The following is a 19,793-nucleotide window of genomic DNA, read 5'->3' as shown; positions in this document are numbered from 1 at the left end:
TCCTTCTCGGTGGCCAGAACACGCTGGTCTACACTAAAGTAGTTGCTAGTGCACAGGTGATGACTGGCCATAGGTTCAACGAAAAGACCCTGCCAAATCTGCGCTCTCCTTAAACTCAAGCTCCCCAAGAGCGTGCCTCGCCGATTCACAACATGCAAGCCCCAGCCCTTGATACTCGCACCTGTGCCCTGTGGGAGCAACCATACCCCTACGTCTATTCTTCACTTCCTTCCACAAATTGCTGGGTCAAGCAGCGTCTCGTTTGAATTGTGCAGCTTGTCATATCACAGATATTTTCATACGATGAGACGGGCATCCCCGCATGGCCACTCATGTCGCCCTCGCGTCGGCACCGGGACCTAGCCTCCTTCAACGCTCGTTGTTACCCGATCTCGTTCTCCTGCGCCCAGGCCTTGGGCGCTGCCACCGCCACCGCGTCTGCTTCTGTCGGCCCACGTCGCATCACGCAGGCCCCAGGCATGAGCGGAGGCGGCCTCTCCAGGAGTCACCCTCAATACACGCTTCAATGTCCATCGGCGACACCCCACTCTAGCGCCATCCCGTCGCCGGGGCCTTGAAAAGCGAGTCAGCGAGTGTAGAGACTGAGTTCCATAGTGGAGAGGGGCGAGACTGCGACCATGTAATGACTCGTCAAAGGTTGCGACTTAACAAAACGACACCTCATCAGAGACATGGTCAGAGGGAGGGAAAGATCCCAAATGCGTGACCCGTCAGAAAGAAGGAATGAAGATGAGACAAAGATGTCTCCACTTGGGACGATTTCATAGTTCGTGGGCGGTGTGACATCAATTGGGCTGTGAAGGATATCAGATTAATCCATCCTCCAGCCAAAAGAGTCTTTACCCATTCGAGCAGTCGGGGGTAAAGTTACTAAAATGTGGGAAAAATCCACCATTTTCGGTCCCTTTTCCTTTCATGCATTTTGGAATATCGGGGGCCTTCTGGCCTTGTAGGGTGAATATATACTTTAGTAGTCGACTCATCCTAGACTTATCCCATGCGCGCACTCACGTTGCACGTGACGCGATTCAAGCTCTTTCCACCAAATAGGACATGCACATGGACGCCATCGTGATGTGACGGGGTTGAAGTTGAAAACCCGTTCAGGATGAAGCATGTGACAATGACATTTGGGCAGCGTTGAGGTCAAACTTACAATGTGCAACAATCACCGTTGAGTTGCTCCGGAAATTTGATCACTGTTGGCTTGGCCTGAAATGACCCCAGACGACGATGAAGGAGACGGCCCGCCGTCAGACACGGATCAAGATCAACCGCAAGACGAGCTGGAAGATGTTGACCGCCATGAGCGGGAAATTGCCTCACTAGTGCCTAAGGCTATTCTAGTGGGTCGTTCGCATTCTGAGAGATCCGATGTCTTTTGAAGCTGACTCCAGAATCTCAATAGCGCCTAGACGAGTCCGTAGTGAACAAGATTGCAGCTGGAGAAGTAGGTGATGCATTCGAGAGTATAAACTGGCCTTACGCTGAAGCCGTGCCTTTTACAGATCATTCAAAGACCCTCAAATGCACTCAAAGAGCTCGTTGAGAACAGCTTGGATGCTGGTGCCACGGTCATCAGGGTGGTGCTTAAAGATGGCGGTATCAAAATGCTGCAGATACAAGACAATGGGCACGGTATTCGTGTGGGTCTTTGCCTCGTTTCGATATCCTGTTCATCTAATGGTTAAACTTCTCTTTGCGTCAATCCTGCAGAGCGAAGACCTCCCACTTTTGTGCGAACGATTCACCACGTCAAAGCTGCGAGACTTCTCTGACCTATCGAAGATGACGACATTTGGGTTCCGGGGTGAAGCCCTCGCGAGTGTCAGCTACATCACGGCGAGTATGAATGTCGTGACCAAAACGAAAGACTCGAACGTAGGCTACAAGTGAGGTGTACCACTAGCAAAGATTTACTGTGAAAATCTCAGCTGATGTCTCACGTCCGCAGGGCATACTATTCTGAAGGCGCCATGGTGCCTGCCAAGCCAGGGCAGTCCGCAGCCCCCAAAGTCTGCGCAGCTACTGACGGTACAACCATCACCGCTGAGGATTTGTTTTACAATTCACCTCAGCGGTGTCGAGCACTGGGCAGCTCATCAGAAGAGTATAATCGATGTTTGGATGTTATCGGGCGGTACGCAGTGCATTTCGGAGGCCGTGGGGTTGGCTTCATGTGCAAGCGGGTGAGCGAAGTTAGGGGCTTTAAGGCGGGCCAAGTTTTTCGCAACGTGTTGACCCGGAGGCTGTGTATCCAGGCAAGCAATAACATGACCGACCTCAGCACTTCTGCTAGCCCCGACAATACGACCTTTGATACAATCAAGCTGCTCCATGGTCAAGGCATCGCCCGCGAGTTGGTACGCCTCAAGCCGCACCGGAACGATGCGCTGGGCTTTTCTGTGGAAGGCTGGGTCAGCGGTGCGAACTGGTCGGCCAAGAAGCTCACAATGCTGTGCTTCATTAACCGTGAGTATCTTGCGCAAGCTTTCCAGGACGACGGTCTTTGAAAACACTCGATGCTTGAATCTAGATCGTTTGGTGGACTGCCCAAGCTTACGCAAAGCAACCGAGGCGCTCTACTCTACATTGCTTCCGAAAGGCGGGCATCCTTGGCTCTATATCAGCCTCGAAATCGCACCGGAGAGGGTTGACGTCAACGTTCATCCCACGAAGCGGGAAGTGCATTTCCTCGATGAAGATGATATCGTTGATGCTATCTGCAGTCACTTGCAGAGTTGCTTGGTCGGCGCAAACCAAAGCAGAACATTCCAATTCTCTCAGATACTACTTCCTGGCGCAGAGCAACCATACCTGAGCCGCCCACAAGTCCGATCGAGGTCCAACGGCAATCTGTCAACACAGAAAGGGTATCCTCGACATTCGGTTCGGACAGACTCGAACACTCAAACGCTCGACTCACATTTGGTCGAGCAGGTAACTACTCTGCAAGCAGGCGCAAAGAGTCGATTCGAAGATGATCACGAAGAAGTTCAGGAGCCGGGCGAAGTGTCCAACTCGGAGGAGACTCTACCACATTCTGTGCCAAGTTTTGCACAGCGCCCAGCACTGGTGCAAGGCTCATCACGCTCGGGCAAAGTTCAGCAGAGCGAGTGTTCTCTGAAATCTATTGCCGAGCTCAGGTCCGAAATCCTCACCGAAAAGCATGCTGGTAGGTGCTCCATCATGGCGGTGACTTGGTGAGCATTTACTGAAAGACACGTCGGCTTCAGAATTCACTGAAATTATTCAGAATCACACCTATGTCGGCTCTGTCGATCTGAGTCGTGGGCTGTCTCTCGTCCAACATTTGACGAAGCTGTACTTGATCAACCATGCATTGATCATGTGAGAGTGAAGCTGATATCCCCTACAAACGTATCTACATTGCTGATTCGTGTCTCACTTTGGCAGCGAAGACTTTGCTTATCAGCTGATCATCCGCCAGTTCGGTAACTTGGAAAGCATTGCGCTCGAACCACGGATCAGTCTGGAGGAGCTGATCGCGACAGGCTTGGACAACGACGAAGACTTTGGACGCAGCGGCTTAGAACGCGACTCGACTGCGAATGTCAGTGTCTCTACGACTGTAGCAAGATTAAGGAAGGAGATGCTGACGTGGTCTCTTTCTCGTTTGGTCCGGCAGAAGATATATGCGCTCGTGACTGCCAAGTCAGAGATGCTGCAAGAGTACTATGGAATCAAAATTGACGAGGAGACTGGAGAGCTCATGGCCATGCCTTCTCTGCTACCAAAACACTTCGCTTTTCCCCTCGAAAACTTGCCCCGCTTATTCATGCGCCTCGGTCCACAAGTTGATTGGCAGGAAGAGAAGCGCTGTCTGGGGGGCATCGCTCGTGAGCTTGCTTTTGCCTGCGTGCCTGCACCTCTCACCGACGCAAATGCTGCAGAGGAAGAGTCGCAGAAATGGAACATCGAGCACGCATGGTTTGCAAACATGAACAGCAAGCGGGGCTCGTACAAACCTTCTACGTCGGTGCAACGTAGGGCAGTTTTCCAAGTAGCTGCAATGTCCGACTTGTGTGAGTCAAGAATTATTGTCCGCGCCTGCGAAGCCTTCAGTCAAACTGACCAACTGCGATCATACCTGTTTCCAGATCGCGTCTTCGAGAGATGCTAAAGAGCGTTGTTACCAGCATGATAGTACATACAACATTCCACAAATTTTGTAGATTAAGCAATCCAGCTTGGAGTTAGACCAGGGAATTCAGCAACACGAGGAGGGCTTGGGATCATTAGGGAAGGGCCGAGCGCTGGTATTTGGCTGCGAGCCAAAGTCGTACGCTGGCAGGTCATCCGCCAGATGTGCAGTGGGCTGCGCTGGCGGTCCCAAAATAGGGTCTGCGACAGCTCGGAGCGACGCATAATCACTACCGAGAGCAATTCGAGTTGCCCCTTCGCTTGCATGCAAGGTTTCGGGGCCAATACCTGAGCTTGACAGCCAATTCGTCACGAAGCCATTCATTTTGACGGCTGAACTGAGCTTCCAGGAGAAGTGGAGTTGGTACTCAACGATGAGGGAAGATGTATGTACCGGCGGAGGCATGCTGTTCTTCACGGTGCCAACGAGCCGCGCACGACGTGTCCATCTCCCGGTGTCCTGGTCCATACCAGGCTTGGACCAGCCATGCGCCTCAATGTCTTGTACCTGTTCCGTCACTCGATCCCGCAGATGGCCGTCGTCCCACTTGGTGTCGCAATCGTACACCGTCGTGGCGATTTCCTCCGCCCAGTCAGCCTTGGATGTCTCCACGCGCTTGAAGCTGAGCGCTGGAAAGCTGTCACGTGCCCCCGATAGTGGGAGTGTTGGGAGAGATATCGATCCGCCATCGTCTAAATCTTTCGGGTCTTTGGAGGAGATGCTGCATAATATGCTGAAAGGAAAAGCCCAAGCTGAAGGAACATGCACAGGTCGGGGCATGATCACCTTCCGATAAGAAAGGAATGTAAGGAGAATGTCGAGATTTGAGACCCCAAGCCTTGGGAAAGAAAGCTCACCTTGGCTGTGACGATCGCTTTGTCCAAGACAATGCCTTTTCGAATCTTTTCACGACATGTCAACGTCACAAATCGTTTTTCGTTCTCTGCTTCAGACCTGGCATCGTACGAGTATGCTGGCAGGTCGACCAGCGTCAACGCTGGCGGTGGCGCAATTGCTAACGGTAGGAATAGAAGAGGCACGGCGAGAAAGCTGGGTGCCTTCCCCTTCTTGATTCGTTTCCCTTTGAGAGATATGCGGTATACCACCGAATTTTGACCATTGCGACTACTGGAGCCGCCTATGCAATCATCACGAAATGACGGAGGAAGAAGTATGGCGCGGGTTTCCTTGCGCTTTGTGAATAAGTTCTTGTTGCCGACCATGCGAGAAGCGTGCACTGCTTCTGGGAAAACAGCCCGTAGATGCCAGGCTTTGAGTCGAGACGACCTACTTGGATGGAAAGCATCGACATTTTCGACTGGTGTGAGAGAGAGGCCTGTGATGCTTTCACCGTTGACAGTCGAGGTCCGGATTAAAGAAGATGATCCGACGTAGGGTTTGAGGGAATACGACTCTTCAAAGAGTGGATTATCCTCGTGCTTGACAGTATTTGTGGTAACGTTCTCGACTCCATACGACGATACCCTGCCTGTCACCGAACCACAAGTATCCGTGAACTCCCATAGCTAAGACCGAAAAGGTTGAAGGCCTCACCTTCGAAAGTGACCGTGACCTCAGAGAAGCCATCGAGGGCTGGCGGTCCAGCTTCCAGCCATTCCTGATCGACCGCAAGAATTGCCTCTACCGTCTGTCCAGGGAAGTACGCTCGGCGACAGTCCACTTTGATGTACAGCCGAGCCCTCTCGTCGAAAACTTCCGGTACCTTGAGAGCACTGGATATGCTTGCTTGATCCACTTGCGCCTGGCGTGAGCGGTTGAGCAGCGTAGGTACCGCTTCCCGCGCCAACTCCGCCCGCTGTGACAGATATTGCGCGAAGACGCTCGGAGACTTTTCCGCACCGTGCGGAGGTCGACTGCTGTGGAGAAGGATATCATTGACTGTTGATGTGATGTCGATGTCGATGCCGGCTGGCAAGATGCTGCCGCCGATGTGGAGGCCTGTCATGGTGGGACCTGCTGAAACTTGCTCTTGCAGTAGCGATAATATTTCAGGGGTTTAAAGGCCTTTCATTCGATTATCTCGCCAAAGGCCTCCATAGGGGCAAAGTTGCGGCAAATCAAACGTGCTATGCACACGTACCATACTTAAAGACTGCCCCACCCCATCTCGTTGCTGTTATAGGCAAGGTCTATGGGCGGTGCGTTCCGGCCTTAGACCTGGAAGTCACTGCTGACGCCTGCGCTTTGGCGATCCGTGATGAATAACGAATATCAGTCATGGACGAGCGAGCTGACACACGGTTGCGTGCCGAGTGCCAATTGCCAAGACTAGACTTTGTTTCCCAGACTTGCCTATGTTGGCAAGTCGCAGCTCTGATACATGAACATTCAACTTCAAAGTCTCGAAGCGTTTGATGCCATGAAATGCCGTAAAATGGGTCGAATACGTGAATATCTGTTGATAAGACAGCCGACTGTGAATATGAGCCGAACACAGAGCGGGTGGCAGTAATTGGCACGTGATGAGCTTAACGACCAGATAGCTCTCGGAACAGGCACGTAGATGTCTATCCTTGAAAACATCAATCATCCAACTTCCTCTGAAGCGCCGTCGAGTGGGATACTTATCCTGACTTTGTAAGGCGAGTCTCTTGGGCAAGAGGATTCATTTGTGCGCTCGAATTCATTTAGCGGTTGCGGTCACCAAAGTTCCGCGCCAACATGGAAAGGACACGGCTGGAGCTCAGCAACAGCGAGTTCTCCCCTCAAGGGTCAATGAGCTTACTATTGCGATCGACGTGACTCATTTCAGGATTGTATGAGCGCTATTTACCCTCGTGTGCTCAGCGCGGCGCCTCCGCCGTCCTCACAATAGTCGACTTTTTCGCGGGTTCTACTCTAGAAGCGCGAAAGTCGTCTCTACACTGATCAAAAAGTTGATCCGACAGTATGCTTTGCTGACTTGTTCCGTGGGTGACAATCTCACTCGGTCTCCTGGGTTAAAGCACAGCTTTCGAGAATTGTCGCCTGTTGAAGTGGTTGAAACTGTGGAGATACAGACTGAGGGGGCCAAGCAAGTGTTGCAGTGGGCTTTAGCGAAGGGTAAGCCCTTCGACTGACTATAGCCCCTCTATTGCGTGTGGATATGCACTCGTCTGTTTCCTCTCCTATTAGCTGCTTCGTCGCTTTGATCGTCAATCAAATCGGCAACTACAGTCGATGCGCTTTGCACTGCTTTCATTCGCTTCTCTTCGAGGATTCTGGCGAAGATGGCTCGCCTATGATGCCACCCCGGTGCGAGGGGACGTTGCCATACACACCGACAATGTCGCGCCTGATCCACGCCGTCTTCTAGGAACTCGTCGTCCCAAAACTACCCGCTTTCCTGCACCAAATGTTTACCAAGCGCGCAGCGTGGCTTGCTCATCGGTCGCAACATGCAGAAGTAATGCACTTTCCCTTAATCCTGATCGATGTCCCGTACGACGGTGACATTGTGGGAGGACTGAAGAGGCTCGCTCCGACCGTAGGAACACGCACAATCCATTCGCTCGTACACACTGCCTGCGTCACCGCGCTCCTGATCGTGACCGAGAAATACGAGGCGTCGGAGCTGTCATGCCCAGATGGCAAGACCTTTGACATGGTAACATGCACTCCCATCTCTCTGTGCGGGCTTTCCAAGATCGCCCTCCTATCGCTGGCAACGATGTCGGGAACACGCTGTGGTGACGGACGACCTCATCCATTCGTTCTATTGCAGTGGGGGATCTGAAGCGACAGGATCACAATCAGGTCACAAGTCCCCCGAGCGCGGCCTCGCAGCAGGCAGCATGGGGATGCTGGGTTATATTCCTGATCCACCCAAGCAAGCCAATTTTTAGCAGAAATACACAACGAACGCTGAATACGGACGCATGGAACTAATTTCGACGGGCTGGGAAGATTTTTGCGACACGAAAGCGCTTTCAACTAAGCCGTACCGCAGATCCTTTGGCATTAGCAACCTCGGCTTGCTACCCGTCTCCCAGCCGTCGCTGTCGCATGCGGAAGCAGGGCTAGACGGCAAGCTGCAACGCATCCGATTCGCAAAAGACGTGTCGCCTGTAGGCGATGCGCTCGTTGTCGATGTCGTGGCTAACCAAGTAGATGCGACCACCAAAATCAGCATCGTCGTTTCGTGGCGCGAGGGCTCGGTGAAGGACAAGCAGGCCCCTCTGTTCATTGCCGCCTTGTTTGTGGCTTTGCGCTTGCTTGCTTCTGTTGATGAGCAGGGTGATCCCGTTCTGGACATTGAGATAGCACAGGAGAAAATGACGGCCTTTTGTCATATTGTCAGGCTGACTTGTCGAACAAGGAAAGAGCGGGTTCGAGGAGGGATAGAGCTCCAGTTGGTATACCGTGGAACTCAACAAGAAGGACGCATTGATCACTAATGAGATGTCTCCTTGAGTAATTAACTACCTGCTTTGCAATTACATGCTGTACGTCCATTCTTTTTACGCTGGAGAGAAATAAGTCTCCCCATTGTGAGTGCGAGCTTTTTGTCGGGCTTAAGTTGGGCAGGGCGATCACGACAGGTGCGATACCCTCAAAATTCTCGTTCTGCCTTTGTGAGCCCGTGACCTGCACGTTCAACGCACGAAAGGCAGACCCAAATGAGGGAAATGCGCAGCCAGCTTGTATATTTTTGTGCATTCGCATAAGTTTCGTCAAAGTGCAGCGACCAAAGTCGAACTTCGCGCGGCTGGGCTACTTCAAAGGGCTTACATCCATTGTGATTCGCAGATCCGCAATGTTTCAAATGTGCAGGTATCAGCTACTTGGAAGCCACCGAAGAAAAATGGGTATACGCGATTTTGTGAAGACACCCCACCGCTGGAATGGAATTAAGTCCGTGACTGTACAGAATGGGAACTGCAGGCAGGCCGAGCGCGAGAGACGGTGATCAGGCTTGCCGTGCGGGAGTTGGAAAGGGGGGGGGGGTGAAGAATGATGTAGGACTTGGGCTTCGATGTCGATCTCCAATCTACCAGACCATGACCTGCCACCATAATTGTAAAACCCGATCTCTGTGTCTCGTTCCTATAGTGCCACACATAGATCACTATTCGCTCATTCTTTTGGAGTTTAGAGGCTCCTTCCAGGCTCCATCTAATTGCCGTAGGCCATTTGATACGGGTGGCAGATAGCGTCGCTACGTTCAAAGAGCAGATGCCCGTCTTTCCAGGTAATGCTTGAATATTGGTCGGAAGGCTCACTCCATCCAGCGGTCCGAGCAGAAGTGGCTCGTTGCATTTGGTCGCCCGAAAGCTGCACATTTTCTTGGCTGTTGTCGACAATCGATCAACTCCTTTCACCATGGAGTAAATCCACGTACATGGACCTCTTGTTGCTTTACCCCAGACTTTGTTGGAGCCGATCACCGAACGCCGAGCTGCGCCACATTGCGCATATATAGATCTAACACTGGCGTGCCGGCGGACGTGGACCCCTGTGAACTGTCAGAGCCACGAATCAATCTATCTTTGCAGCCTCGGGCTTCGGCAAATTGTTCACAGTCGCAGCGACCGAGGTGCGCACCTGCCTGATCTTTCATGGCTGTCATCTTGTGATTCTCCATCCACTCAAAGTCGACATCCAGCATAGCTCAGGGCATCACTGTCTTGGTGTGGACACCTGACGCGCATTAGTGTCGCTAGTAAATGCAACTCCTCATTTGGGCCGGGTGACTAATGAACGTCTTGCCGATGGGTTATAAATAGAGACGCCATGAGCGCTTTCCGTTACTCACTTGCTTCAGTCTCTCTGTGGTCAGCATAGATGGACAGCGGTAATTATCAGCGAAGAAACTCAAACAGGAGCGACGCAATATGACACAAAGGTCTCTCAGTGGGGTTTCGCTTGCTCACCTGGCTGATCGCCCGTAAATTGTTCTGAACAACTTACCCAATTCCATCTTTGTCTTGACTTGCAGGCTTGCACGAGCGCCTCGGCCTCTCTATCGCGCAAAGCGGCGAGCCGTCCACCGTGGTCATGACGGGTTATCTTTCCTGCTCGCCCTCAGCAGCGCTTGCATTCATTCAGCCGCGAGTGGGAGACATGTTGCAGCGATTTCCCCTCCTCAGCTGTGCGGCCAATGCGATTCTGACACGGAAACCTGAGTTCAAGAAAAGTGCGCAGGTCATATCACCCATCGACATTTTCAAAATCATCAGCGAGCCAGCTCATAATGCCACGGACGCTACGAAATGGGCACTTGCGATGGGCAAGACGTTCAATGTCACCGTTGCTCCACTCTGGAGCGTCGGAATTCTACCTTCTTCCACATCGAAGGATGACTGTTTCGTCGCTTTAGCAATCAATCACATCATCAGCGATGGCCGTAGCACCCTACAGCTCTTTGCTTCCCTCTTCACAGATCTTCCCGGAAAGATGAGCGTGGACAACAGCGATCGGCTCCCTCCGCGTTGCGAGGACACAATCTCTCACAGGCCCCGCCTGCCGCTTCTGATGCGCACCCTAATCGATGAGTTGTTGATTCCAAAGCTGCCGCGCGCTCTGGGTCGCATCCTCACCAAACGGCCAGCCTGGCCTGCCCACAGGCCCCTCGCAAAGCAGCCAATCGACTGCCCTGAAGACGTCATCGTCATCGAATGCGACGAAGGTACTGTCGACGGTTTGAAAGCGCTCGCAGCGAAGGTCGGCACCCGAACCATCCATGCCCCGCTGCATACTGCCTGTGTTGCGGCGCTTCTGATCGTCATCGAGGCCGACGAAGATGGGAGTGCGAATGGAAAGCAGAACGACAGGGGACCAGAGATCCTGACAGGGACGCCCATGTCTCTTCGCGACCCTGCACTTGGACATCCAATCATGACAGGCAACTACGTCGCCAGCGCCAATTGGCACAAGTCCAGTCGCTCGATCTGCTCGACAAAGGTGTACTACCTGACTCGCAAGTACCACCACCTGGTGAATCCCGCGGATCGGCGCGGTGCAGCAGGTTACATGGGTTTGCTTGCGTTCATCCCCGATTCGAAGAGGAACATCAAGAAGCGCAGGTTCCATGACCGCATCTTCACACGCAATGCAGCAAATGGACTGGTCAAACCTAGTCCGACGGGGTGGGAGGACTTTGTGCGCGACAAGGCACGCTCGAACAGTCCTTACCTCGATAGCCTATGTCTCAGCAATCTCGGCCTGCTGCCCGCGCAGACAGACGTCCTGCGGCAGGTCTGGTTCGCGCAGTCGGCTGTTGCAGCAGGCTGGAGCGCCGGTATGATGGTCAGCGTCGTCGGGCTCAAAGTGACGCACGAAGACCCAGCGCTGGCAGGGACGAAAAGCACTGCCGTAAGAGGCTCTTGCGCAGCGGATGAGGACTCTGTCATGACTAAGACGGGCGAAATGACGCATGTGACGGCGAAGGCGACAGGACACACCACAACGAAGATCGGCCTCACTGTCTCATGGCGGGATGGAGCGGTGACGGGAGCCGAGAGTCACCTTTTCTCTGCAGCGCTCTCCGCTGCCCTGCTCTGCCTTGCGACTCAAGATGTCTGTGAGAAGTCAATCACAGAGGAAACTACCTTTGCAGAACTGTGCGAACGTGTCAAGCAGGCCTTGGCGGTGCGCGGAAAGTAATGGGCTACCCAGGGTAGTGCACCGATTGACGAGAGCAATAACTGCCAGAGCTGGGCGATATGGATGCTGCCCATCACCACATACTTTTCATATCGTCGATAATTAAAAACAATTTTTTCTTGGTAGTATCAGGTCAGGCTATAGAACAGCGCAAGGGTGCAAATCCGATTGTAGCAATGTCAAGAACTATTGCGCTCAGAGATAAGGCAGTGCTACCATTTGGAAGATTTTCATGTAGGGTCACCGACTTGGCTCATCTGATCCGCTCCGTCCTGAACTTACGATGCAAATGTGTGTATTGCTGCACCAATTACGTAGAGAAAAATGGCTTGACTGAGGCATGAAACCTGTAAAGAACGTGCCGGGAGGAGGATGAAAGGCATGCTCTGTACGCTATTGATGTTTTCGATTTGCCATTTCGAGTTGAGCTTGCATACCTGCTCGTCGCTTCAAGCCATCCAGTCGCCTCGTTTTCCGAGCCGAAGAGACCGAATGGCGTGGCTACACGCGCCAGGTACGTCCACGAAGCGAGGTGCTGCCTATTCGCGTGGAAATCGATGTGGAATGGGTGGATCAGCTAGGACTGCAACGTTGGCCTGTAACCCTTTCCTGCAGACGGAGTGCATGTGTCCTTAGTCTCGGCATATGAGACTAAACAGTGGCAGTTCCTGTGATGCAAGCAGTGCAAGGATCAGATTAAAGATGAAGGTCACGAGGAAGCGAGAAATGTCCAAGGTGCACCATGTAGCGCCGACTTTACCCTTGGTGAGCTAGTCGAAATTTAGCAACTGCAGCTCCTCTGCCATTTTCTTGAGCTTCCAATCAAAGGTATCAAGGCAGGTTCCGAATTTAGTTTAGTATGACTTCTTTGCGGGCGTCTCGTTCTCCTTGGACGACGTCGTGTCTCTTCGGCCGTAGACATCTGCTAGCACCTGGTAGTCGGTGGCTGGGAGGCGAGCGTTGAGAATGTACAGTACAATACACATCTTGGACATCATCATGAACCCGGTTTGCATGTAGAAGTCCGAGGACGTGAGAAAGCTGTCGAGCTGCGTGCCCCAAAATAAACTCCTTGTTCGAGTTGGACAGCATGGTGACGCACAGCGAGATGTTGCAGCGACCAAGGGGGCATCAGCGGACGTATCCATCCGGGAAGTCGTTCGTCCATCCAATTACTTGCATAGACATTGCACATTGGTGTACACCTCGATCGGAAGCTCGAGCTTTTCGGCACATAGGTTGTAGAGTTCTTACTGCGTTCCTTGGGCGTCGTGAGCAGCTTGTGGGCGAGCCCTGACACTGGTGTCGAAGCGGACGAGCGCCAGTGCTGCTGCTATGACCAGGCCGTGAACTTGGAACATCACGGAAAGAATGTTCGATTCCAACAGAAACGACCATGCGTTGCTACGATGATCGGACGCACTTGTTCGGAACCTGTATCAATGGGAGCGTTGAAGGAACCATGAGATGGTAGCAGTAGCACCCGCAACCTTGGGACTTTTTGGGGAACCCCATTGCCGTATTAGCCGCACAGGTGAGCGATGCAAACCCTACTTCAAACCGGCGTTGACACCCGTCGTCGGCCCATGCAGCTATCTCGTTTAATCATTCAAATGATGGAAAGCAAGGGCTTGGCGCCACATAAACAGCAGAGCAGGTACACTTGTCTCCACGTTGGCACTGGCTGCCAACACTGAAGAGCATGGGCTGCAAGTGAAGAGCACATCGAGGAGCCTGCATAGATCTATGTTCGAAGTCAATTGACGCACAGATTTGCCCGCGACGCAAAATGAGCATGGAAACAGCGCCGACCTCCTCCATCGCGGCTGCAACTGCGACCGTGCCGCCCAGCGGCCAACCCCTGGCGCTCGACGGCATCCTCCTTCTCGAGCAGCCTTTCGCGCGTTCCCCCTACGATGAGCTGCGACGACAGCTCAGATCTCAGCAGCGCTTGTTTGAGCGCGAGTTCCATTTCTGCCACTCGACGCTCTCGGCGTCGGGCGCGCAGCCTTCCGCGGTCATCAAGCGATCCAATGATAAGGACAATGCCAACGAGAGAGACGGAGCGGCCGGCGGTGTCGCTTCCACCGGCGATGCAGACGGACTTTTTGTGGACATTTCCACTGCTAAGGAAGCGGCGGCACATGCTGAAAGTGAATCTATGGAAGCTATTGAGTCGTCTAAGAGTCCAAAAAAGAAAGTCAAGGAGGGAGGGTCTGCCAGCCCAAATGTCACGATCAGCGCCAACGGGACACGCAAGCGTCTCATTGCAGCCTCAAGCTTGGCAGCGAAGGACGTGGTCAGTGCAGCGAGCGAGAAGCTGGAGAACGCGGCGGTGACAGCAGACGTGTCCATGGACGAAGACGTCTCCATGTCTGTCTATATTGCTTCAGCAGACGTCTCCATGCTCGAGCCACCTCCCTCTCTGTCACGAGCATCCGCCGCTGGATCAAGCGGCCCATCGTCTTCGTTTGGTGGGAGCACTCCTGCTGCTGAACGGGACCGCGAACTCAGACCGCAAGATCGTGGACTCGCGGCACACAGAGCACTGCTGAGCGACCCAGCGCAGGTAAAAGCCGATGCTGAATCCGCTGTGCAAGGAATTGACACGATGTTGACGCGGTTGAGGGGCTTAAAACGAAAAGTGAGACTGCCCTCAAAGCCTCTTTGCCTGACTACCCCGGCGTAGCTGATTTGTTCTCCTCCATTCAGCTCTCACCCCTATCCACCCAGATGAGCAGCACCACAAAGCAAGCCCAGGCGCGAATCACGCATCTTCAGTCACTGCATTCTATCCCGTCCACTTCATCACCCGCCTACGAAAATTTTGCTCGGAAAAGGCTCGACAGAGTGCTCTCCGACTTTATGCTCCGCAAAGGCTATGCGCAGACATCCAAGGCGCTTAGCCAGAAGCGCTCTTCGACGAGCAAAATAGATGATGGCGTCGATTTCTCCATGTTAGTCGACAACGACATTTTTCAAGAGATTGAGCGGATCGAGAGGACGCTTGTGTCACCGTCCAAAACGGTCGTGCCTGGGGAGGTGAACAAATCGACCTGTGCGGCGGCACTGGCTTGGTGTGCAGAGAACAAGGCTGCATTGAAGAAGATCAAGGTTCGTTGATCCAAAAATAGATCCGGATAGAAATTTGAGCACTGACTACCTTGCTTGCGATGCGCTGGTCGGCTTACAGTCCACCCTGGAGTTTGAGCTTCGTCTTCAGGAATTCATCGAGCTCGCTCGGCTCAGCACCCCCGAGTCGCTTCAGGAAGCGATCCTTTATGCTCGCCGCCACCTCATTCCATTCTGCGTGCAGCCAGTTCCTCCTGCGTCACCGACGTCTGGCACGGATGCAAGCATGACAGCGGCAGCGATCGCAGACGCGCGCGAAGATTACGAGCTGGCGCTGAGCCTGCAGTCTGCTGTCTTCCGCGCCATGGGCCTGCTGGCCTGCCGAGCGGGTGGATGGACGTATGAGGACCTGTACCACGAAGGGAGATGGCTGACGCTGCGCGAGACTTTCCGAGCGTGCGCGCTGGAGATCCACAGTCTACCACCTATGCCGACGATCCACATTGCGCTGTCCGCAGGTTTGAGTACCCTCAAGGTGCCCGCTTGCTACAGCCATACCAAGCCCCAAGCAGCCGAGAACGGTGGCAAGGGAAAGGGCGACTCCAATGGGAGTACCGCAGCGGCCGAATCAGTCTCTCGCGAAACGGAGGTGTTCGTTCCCACGTTCCCACCAGCGGCTGGCGTCATTGTCGATGAAGTCGAAGATTCGCAGCGCTCTGCTGCCGCCACCGGTGCTGAGGCTGATGTAGGCACCGCCAGCGCGCACTTTCCACCAGGCACCTCAGGCGTATCCGCTTTGGGTGTCACAGCTGCCACGAACGCGTCAAGTAATCGACCGCTTGCGGCGGCCTCGACTGCGACTGCGTCTGTCTCGCATGCGCACATGCACACATGTAGCAGCCAGCTCAACGACGGGCGAAACGTTAATTGCCCTGTGTGCGACACAAACGGCCTGGGCCTGCTCGCGAAGGAAGTGCCGTGGAGCCACCATGCGAATTCGACACTCATCTGCCGCATACAGGGCACGGTGATGAACGAGGACGACCCGCCGCTTGTCCTGCCGAACGGGCGTGTCTATTCTACTAGTGTGGGTTCAACCGGCTGGCGGGCTCGGTCCGAACACGACAGTAAGGGGAGATACGATTGCTGACGCGCGAACGGACGCTATGTACACTTCCAGGCCCTCACGCACCTCGCCATCAAGAGCGGCGACGAAACTATCACTTGCCCTGCTACGGGCTCAACGTTCCCGTTTGGCTCGACAAGAAAGCTTTACATTTCTTGACAGCCGTTATCAGGCGCCCAGTCACATGGCATACTCGTATCACTTTCTCATACTAGTCAGGCATCGAGTTCTAACATTCTTCCGGACATTTGCCAATGGCGAACGAGAAGGAACGAAGACGGCAGTGTCGTCGATGAAAGGCATCTTAAATTCTGGCGCTATGTATACCAGGCAGGCTAAAGAGCTCGCTGGGAAAGCATCCACGCCATCCATGGCGTGAGGCGCGCTGTTGCCGAGTTGCCTTGCATTGTTCAGACCTGATCATGCCGAACTAGGACGAGCCTGCAACCACGCAGAGACGAGCAAAGGTACGAAAGAACGACGGGTGGATGATGAGGAATGTGTTTTGGGAAGACTATGCAAGAACCTAACCTAGGAGATGGTTGCATACGGTTAATCATTTTTGTAACAACCTGTGCGCCAGCCCTGTTGCCTTCCAATACTGTGCTTTGCCACTCTCACCGCACAGGGAAGGGGCAAACTACAATGCCAAATGCAAAGGGCAGCTCCGGGTATACAGGAAGGTCGAGGAGAAAGATCACCCAGTGAGCATTGGCGAGCGAGAGAGTGGGTTTTGGCCATCCAGTGCAGTACCCTTTAAAAAACAACAACACGAGAGCGGTCATTCGTGGTATTACAGAGGGGCTCTTCCCGGTGCGGCGGTCCACTGTGCGGAGTGGCAAAGCATTGATGTCGGAAAGCAGGGTTTTCTTTGCGCACGGCGGATACATACGTAGCGATGCTTCTTTCCTTCTTTACTCTCCTGCACGCCACTGCAGCTCGCAAGCTGTTTCATCTCATCACTCATCAGCGCATCAGCCTCTGAGATTGTGTATCTACTCCTTTGACTGGCGGAGAAATGGTGATCGTTGAGGACAATTCATCGGAGACACGGAAGGATTGACAATCTCCAATCTCCGAAGTACTTGGAAGACTAGTTGTTCAAGGTGTAGGGTTGTATCTCGGCCGTTACGCCGCAATCACCTTGACAAGTGCCGTGCGCGCGGCAAGATAGAGAAGTTGCTAGGGGGCATGAGAGCAGTTCAACCCCCGATGGATGGATACTCCCAGGCGCAGCGCGCACCTCAATCAGCCCCAACCGCCCAGTAGATGGATACAATTGGGCGATGGTCTACGCTGTACGCCGTGCTGTGGATGACAAGTAGATGGAAAGATCAGCTGCGATCGCTGCTGCTGCTGCTGCTGCTGATGCTGATGTGTCTGCTGAAAGGGCATCATCCTGCAGCGCAGCCCGCATTTTGCTGCTGCACTCATCGAGCTCGGCCACCCCTGGTCGTGGCCGCATGACCGAGTGTCGAGTGAGAAAATACAGCTTGTTGTTGGATGTCGGCGCGCTTTCAGGTCGCCGTACCGCAGGAGGGCGTCTTCGACATTCAAAAGTGGCCACCTTGCGGCTTCATCGTCGCTCGCCGGGCACTGTTTTTGGCCGCTCGGCTCATCGTACCTTCCAAAAGTGCACGTTGAAACGCAGGCAGCAGGTCCTGGTGGCGGACACCTACTGCGGAGGAGATGAGCGCTGACGAAAGGTCCAACGCAACACCCACCTCACAACCAGCCGCCAGCTCAAAACCACAGAGTCGTACTTCATCCACCATGCCCTCCATCGTGTCGTCAAAGCGACTAAATGCGCGGCATCTGCCCGCCTTGTCGCTGAATGGCAATGGCACCAGTGCGCATCACAACAGCTACCCCGGCGATGCTACTTCTCCCGAATCTTTCCTACCCGCGCTTATCTCACCATCGCAGATCGATGTGTCGGACATCACACATGGCGCACCCCTGGCAGCGAGCGGACTTGGTTTGGGCGGAGTGGGTATGGGAGACCCGCACGGACCATTGGCATATGGCCCTTTTGACGGGGGTGTCGAAACGTCGACAAGCCCCGAGATGATCAATAGCATCGGAGGGGCCGCCAAGTATCAGCAGCACCCATATCAGCATCAGCAACAGTGGCCGCCATCCGGCGCAAGTGGCGGACTATCTACGGGTTCAGTGCCAGGCATAGACGCCAGCCTCAGTAGAGGCAGTGATGCAAGCATTATAGCACCGTTTGACGATGCGCTGCCTGCCTCCTCCGTCGCTGGGATTCAGCACGGCTTCGACAGCAGGTCAATGCACTCCCCTTCGGCACACAGTCATCCGAAATCTGCTTATCCAAAGCGGCACGGCAGTAGCGGTGATCTACTCGGCGCAAAGATGTATGCCGCCGATACGCCATCGCACAGCCGGTCTACCACCTCTCCCTCCTTGGACTACTCGGTCCAAGTGCGACCTCGTACCCCTCCATCTTCGGCTTCGTTGCATTCCCAGTTCCAAGGGGCCGGTGCGGCCGCGCACGCTGGGCCAGGTACACCGAATGGAGGGAATAGCCGCAGCCGGAGCGGCAGCCAGAGCCAGAGCCAGTATGCATTCACACCGTGCAACCCGCAGTCGTCTCCTGCACTAGATGGCTCGCACCAATTGTCTAGTTTGAGTGCAGGGGCAAACGCGTCGATGGCCAGCTTGCCTCCCCAGCCGCCGACCCCCAACTCGTCGCTCAAGAAGCACAAGATGGGATTTGGTTTCTTTAAGAAGAAGAGCACGAAGGACATCAAAGATGCCGGAAACGATGGTGCGCAGTCTTTTTTACCTGTCATCGATCTGTGCTGGATCTGACCCGCTTCTACTCCCCTCTTCCCTTTTCTGCAACTTTCTAGGGAGCCAAGGAGGCGCTTCATCGATCGCTTCGATCCGAGCGACATCGGACAAACAGCCGTCGCCAGGCACGCCAGGCACCTCGCATTCGCTGCACCACATGGGCTCCAACCACTCGTTGCACTCCTCTAAAGCAAGCATCACAGGGACCGGTGGCGGTGGTGGTGGCGGAAAACTGCGCGGCAAGCTCGACAGCATCCACACGGCGATCGGGCTGGATGAAGAGGTGCTTAGGCCACCAGGGATGAGCGGGAGCGGTGCACACGGCCTTGGGCCTGCATTCGGATTTTCGCCGACTGCTGCGTCGGTAAAGGAAAAGAAGTTGGTCAAGCTGCGCAGGCCAAGAACGGCAGAGAAGGAGAAGGAGCGCAGCGAGTCTCATGAGAGCCCTGGTTCCCTGACACCCAACATGATGCTCGCCTCGCGCCTGAACGCTTGGGAAGGATCTGACGGCGGGCAGAAAGGGAGCACTATCATCACCCCCTCGCAGGAGATCGCCGGCTTCTCCCTCGACACGAACTTTGACCGCATCGATGACTTTGTCGACATCTCCGTGCGCCAGCGGGACCCCAACGCCGATGGCCTCGTCGGTCCGAGTAACGAGACGCGGGACGATGTATGCACAGTGTCCAGCCCCTCCGCGCCACTGCAAAGATCCAAAGCCATCTCCAGCGGCTCTTTGCGGCGCGCGCGCTCCAGCTCAGGCACCGCGCTGAACGCCGCGCCCTTGGGGCGTGTCCTACACCAGGGTTCGGCGGACCAGCTGCCAACGCTGCGTTCGACCGTGCGCACCCTCTCCGGCAGCATGCCGAAAGCGGTCGGCGAAGCCAAACAGGCGGACGCGAGCTCTGGATCGGGGTTTGGCTCCGGCTCCGGCTCTGCCCCTGTATCTGCCCAGCCGCTGCCCGAGCAGGCAATCGACGTCTCGCG

The 19,793-nt window shown here is 54.3% G+C and overlaps 7 protein-coding genes across 7 annotated transcripts; 5 read left to right on the top strand and 2 right to left on the bottom strand.

Moving 5' to 3' along the window:
• Positions 1-26: 26 nt before the first annotated feature.
• K437DRAFT_255367 (uncharacterized protein) lies at positions 27-776 on the top strand. Its single transcript, XM_013388867.1, has one exon. The coding sequence runs from the start codon at positions 333-335 to the stop codon at positions 576-578; it is 246 nt and encodes an 81-aa protein (XP_013244321.1). The 5' UTR covers positions 27-332; the 3' UTR covers positions 579-776.
• A 304-nt stretch (positions 777-1,080) lies between these two features.
• On the top strand, positions 1,081-4,473 carry K437DRAFT_255366 (DNA mismatch repair protein MutL). The gene is made up of 11 exons (XM_013388866.1): positions 1,081-1,367; positions 1,430-1,471; positions 1,530-1,667; positions 1,738-1,913; positions 1,976-2,210; positions 2,283-2,493; positions 2,558-3,196; positions 3,258-3,372; positions 3,439-3,595; positions 3,671-4,067; positions 4,143-4,473. Exons 1-11 carry the CDS (start codon positions 1,239-1,241, stop codon positions 4,163-4,165), a joined length of 2,262 nt encoding a protein of 753 aa, XP_013244320.1. The 5' UTR covers positions 1,081-1,238; the 3' UTR covers positions 4,166-4,473.
• On the bottom strand, positions 4,164-6,559 carry K437DRAFT_273308 (uncharacterized protein). The gene is made up of 3 exons (XM_013388865.1): positions 5,741-6,559; positions 5,044-5,675; positions 4,164-4,972 (listed from the first exon to the last, which is right to left on the bottom strand). Exons 1-3 carry the CDS (start codon positions 6,150-6,152, stop codon positions 4,253-4,255), a joined length of 1,764 nt encoding a protein of 587 aa, XP_013244319.1. The 5' UTR covers positions 6,153-6,559; the 3' UTR covers positions 4,164-4,252.
• A 1,293-nt stretch (positions 6,560-7,852) lies between these two features.
• Positions 7,853-8,641, top strand: K437DRAFT_79946 (uncharacterized protein). The gene has a single exon (XM_013388864.1). It carries the CDS (start codon positions 8,065-8,067, stop codon positions 8,581-8,583), a length of 519 nt encoding a protein of 172 aa, XP_013244318.1. The 5' UTR covers positions 7,853-8,064; the 3' UTR covers positions 8,584-8,641.
• Positions 8,642-9,977: 1,336 nt separating this feature from the next.
• Positions 9,978-11,922, top strand: K437DRAFT_255363 (uncharacterized protein). Its single transcript, XM_013388863.1, has 2 exons — positions 9,978-10,039; positions 10,125-11,922. Exons 1-2 carry the CDS (start codon positions 10,021-10,023, stop codon positions 11,789-11,791), a joined length of 1,686 nt encoding a protein of 561 aa, XP_013244317.1. The 5' UTR covers positions 9,978-10,020; the 3' UTR covers positions 11,792-11,922.
• A 609-nt stretch (positions 11,923-12,531) lies between these two features.
• K437DRAFT_255361 (uncharacterized protein) lies at positions 12,532-13,236 on the bottom strand. Its single transcript, XM_013388862.1, has one exon. It carries the CDS (start codon positions 12,937-12,939, stop codon positions 12,646-12,648), a length of 294 nt encoding a protein of 97 aa, XP_013244316.1. The 5' UTR covers positions 12,940-13,236; the 3' UTR covers positions 12,532-12,645.
• A 344-nt stretch (positions 13,237-13,580) lies between these two features.
• K437DRAFT_267483 (uncharacterized protein) lies at positions 13,581-16,148 on the top strand (the record flags this gene model as incomplete). Its single annotated transcript, XM_013388861.1, has 4 exons — positions 13,581-14,435; positions 14,504-14,905; positions 14,985-15,950; positions 16,044-16,148. The coding sequence occupies 4 exons, from the start codon at positions 13,581-13,583 to the stop codon at positions 16,146-16,148; spliced, it is 2,328 nt and encodes a 775-aa protein (XP_013244315.1).
• Positions 16,149-19,793: the final 3,645 nt, after the last annotated feature.

The sequence above is a fragment of the Tilletiaria anomala genome (genome assembly GCF_000711695.1).
Source record: "Tilletiaria anomala UBC 951 chromosome Unknown K437scaffold_22, whole genome shotgun sequence".
NCBI lineage: Eukaryota > Fungi > Basidiomycota > Exobasidiomycetes > Georgefischeriales > Tilletiariaceae > Tilletiaria > Tilletiaria anomala.
This window is presented reverse-complemented; position numbering and strand designations above follow the sequence as displayed.

Coding starts and splice junctions, on each gene's coding strand:
- K437DRAFT_255366 (XM_013388866.1), top strand. CDS start 1,239: ATGACCCCAGACGACGATGAAGGAGACGGCCCGCCGTCAGACACGGAT. Junction 1,368..1,429: donor TAGTGCCTAAGGCTATTCTA/GTGGGTCGTTCG, acceptor GAATCTCAATAG/CGCCTAGACGAGTCCGTAGT. Junction 2,211..2,282: donor TTGGCTTCATGTGCAAGCGG/GTGAGCGAAGTT, acceptor CTGTGTATCCAG/GCAAGCAATAACATGACCGA.
- K437DRAFT_79946 (XM_013388864.1), top strand. CDS start 8,065: ATGGAACTAATTTCGACGGGCTGGGAAGATTTTTGCGACACGAAAGCG.
- K437DRAFT_273308 (XM_013388865.1), bottom strand. CDS start 6,152: ATGACAGGCCTCCACATCGGCGGCAGCATCTTGCCAGCCGGCATCGAC. Junction 5,676..5,740: donor GGTCACGGTCACTTTCGAAG/GTGAGGCCTTCA, acceptor GTTCGGTGACAG/GCAGGGTATCGTCGTATGGA. Junction 4,973..5,043: donor AAGCGATCGTCACAGCCAAG/GTGAGCTTTCTT, acceptor TCTTATCGGAAG/GTGATCATGCCCCGACCTGT.
- K437DRAFT_255361 (XM_013388862.1), bottom strand. CDS start 12,939: ATGGATACGTCCGCTGATGCCCCCTTGGTCGCTGCAACATCTCGCTGT.
- K437DRAFT_255367 (XM_013388867.1), top strand. CDS start 333: ATGTCGCCCTCGCGTCGGCACCGGGACCTAGCCTCCTTCAACGCTCGT.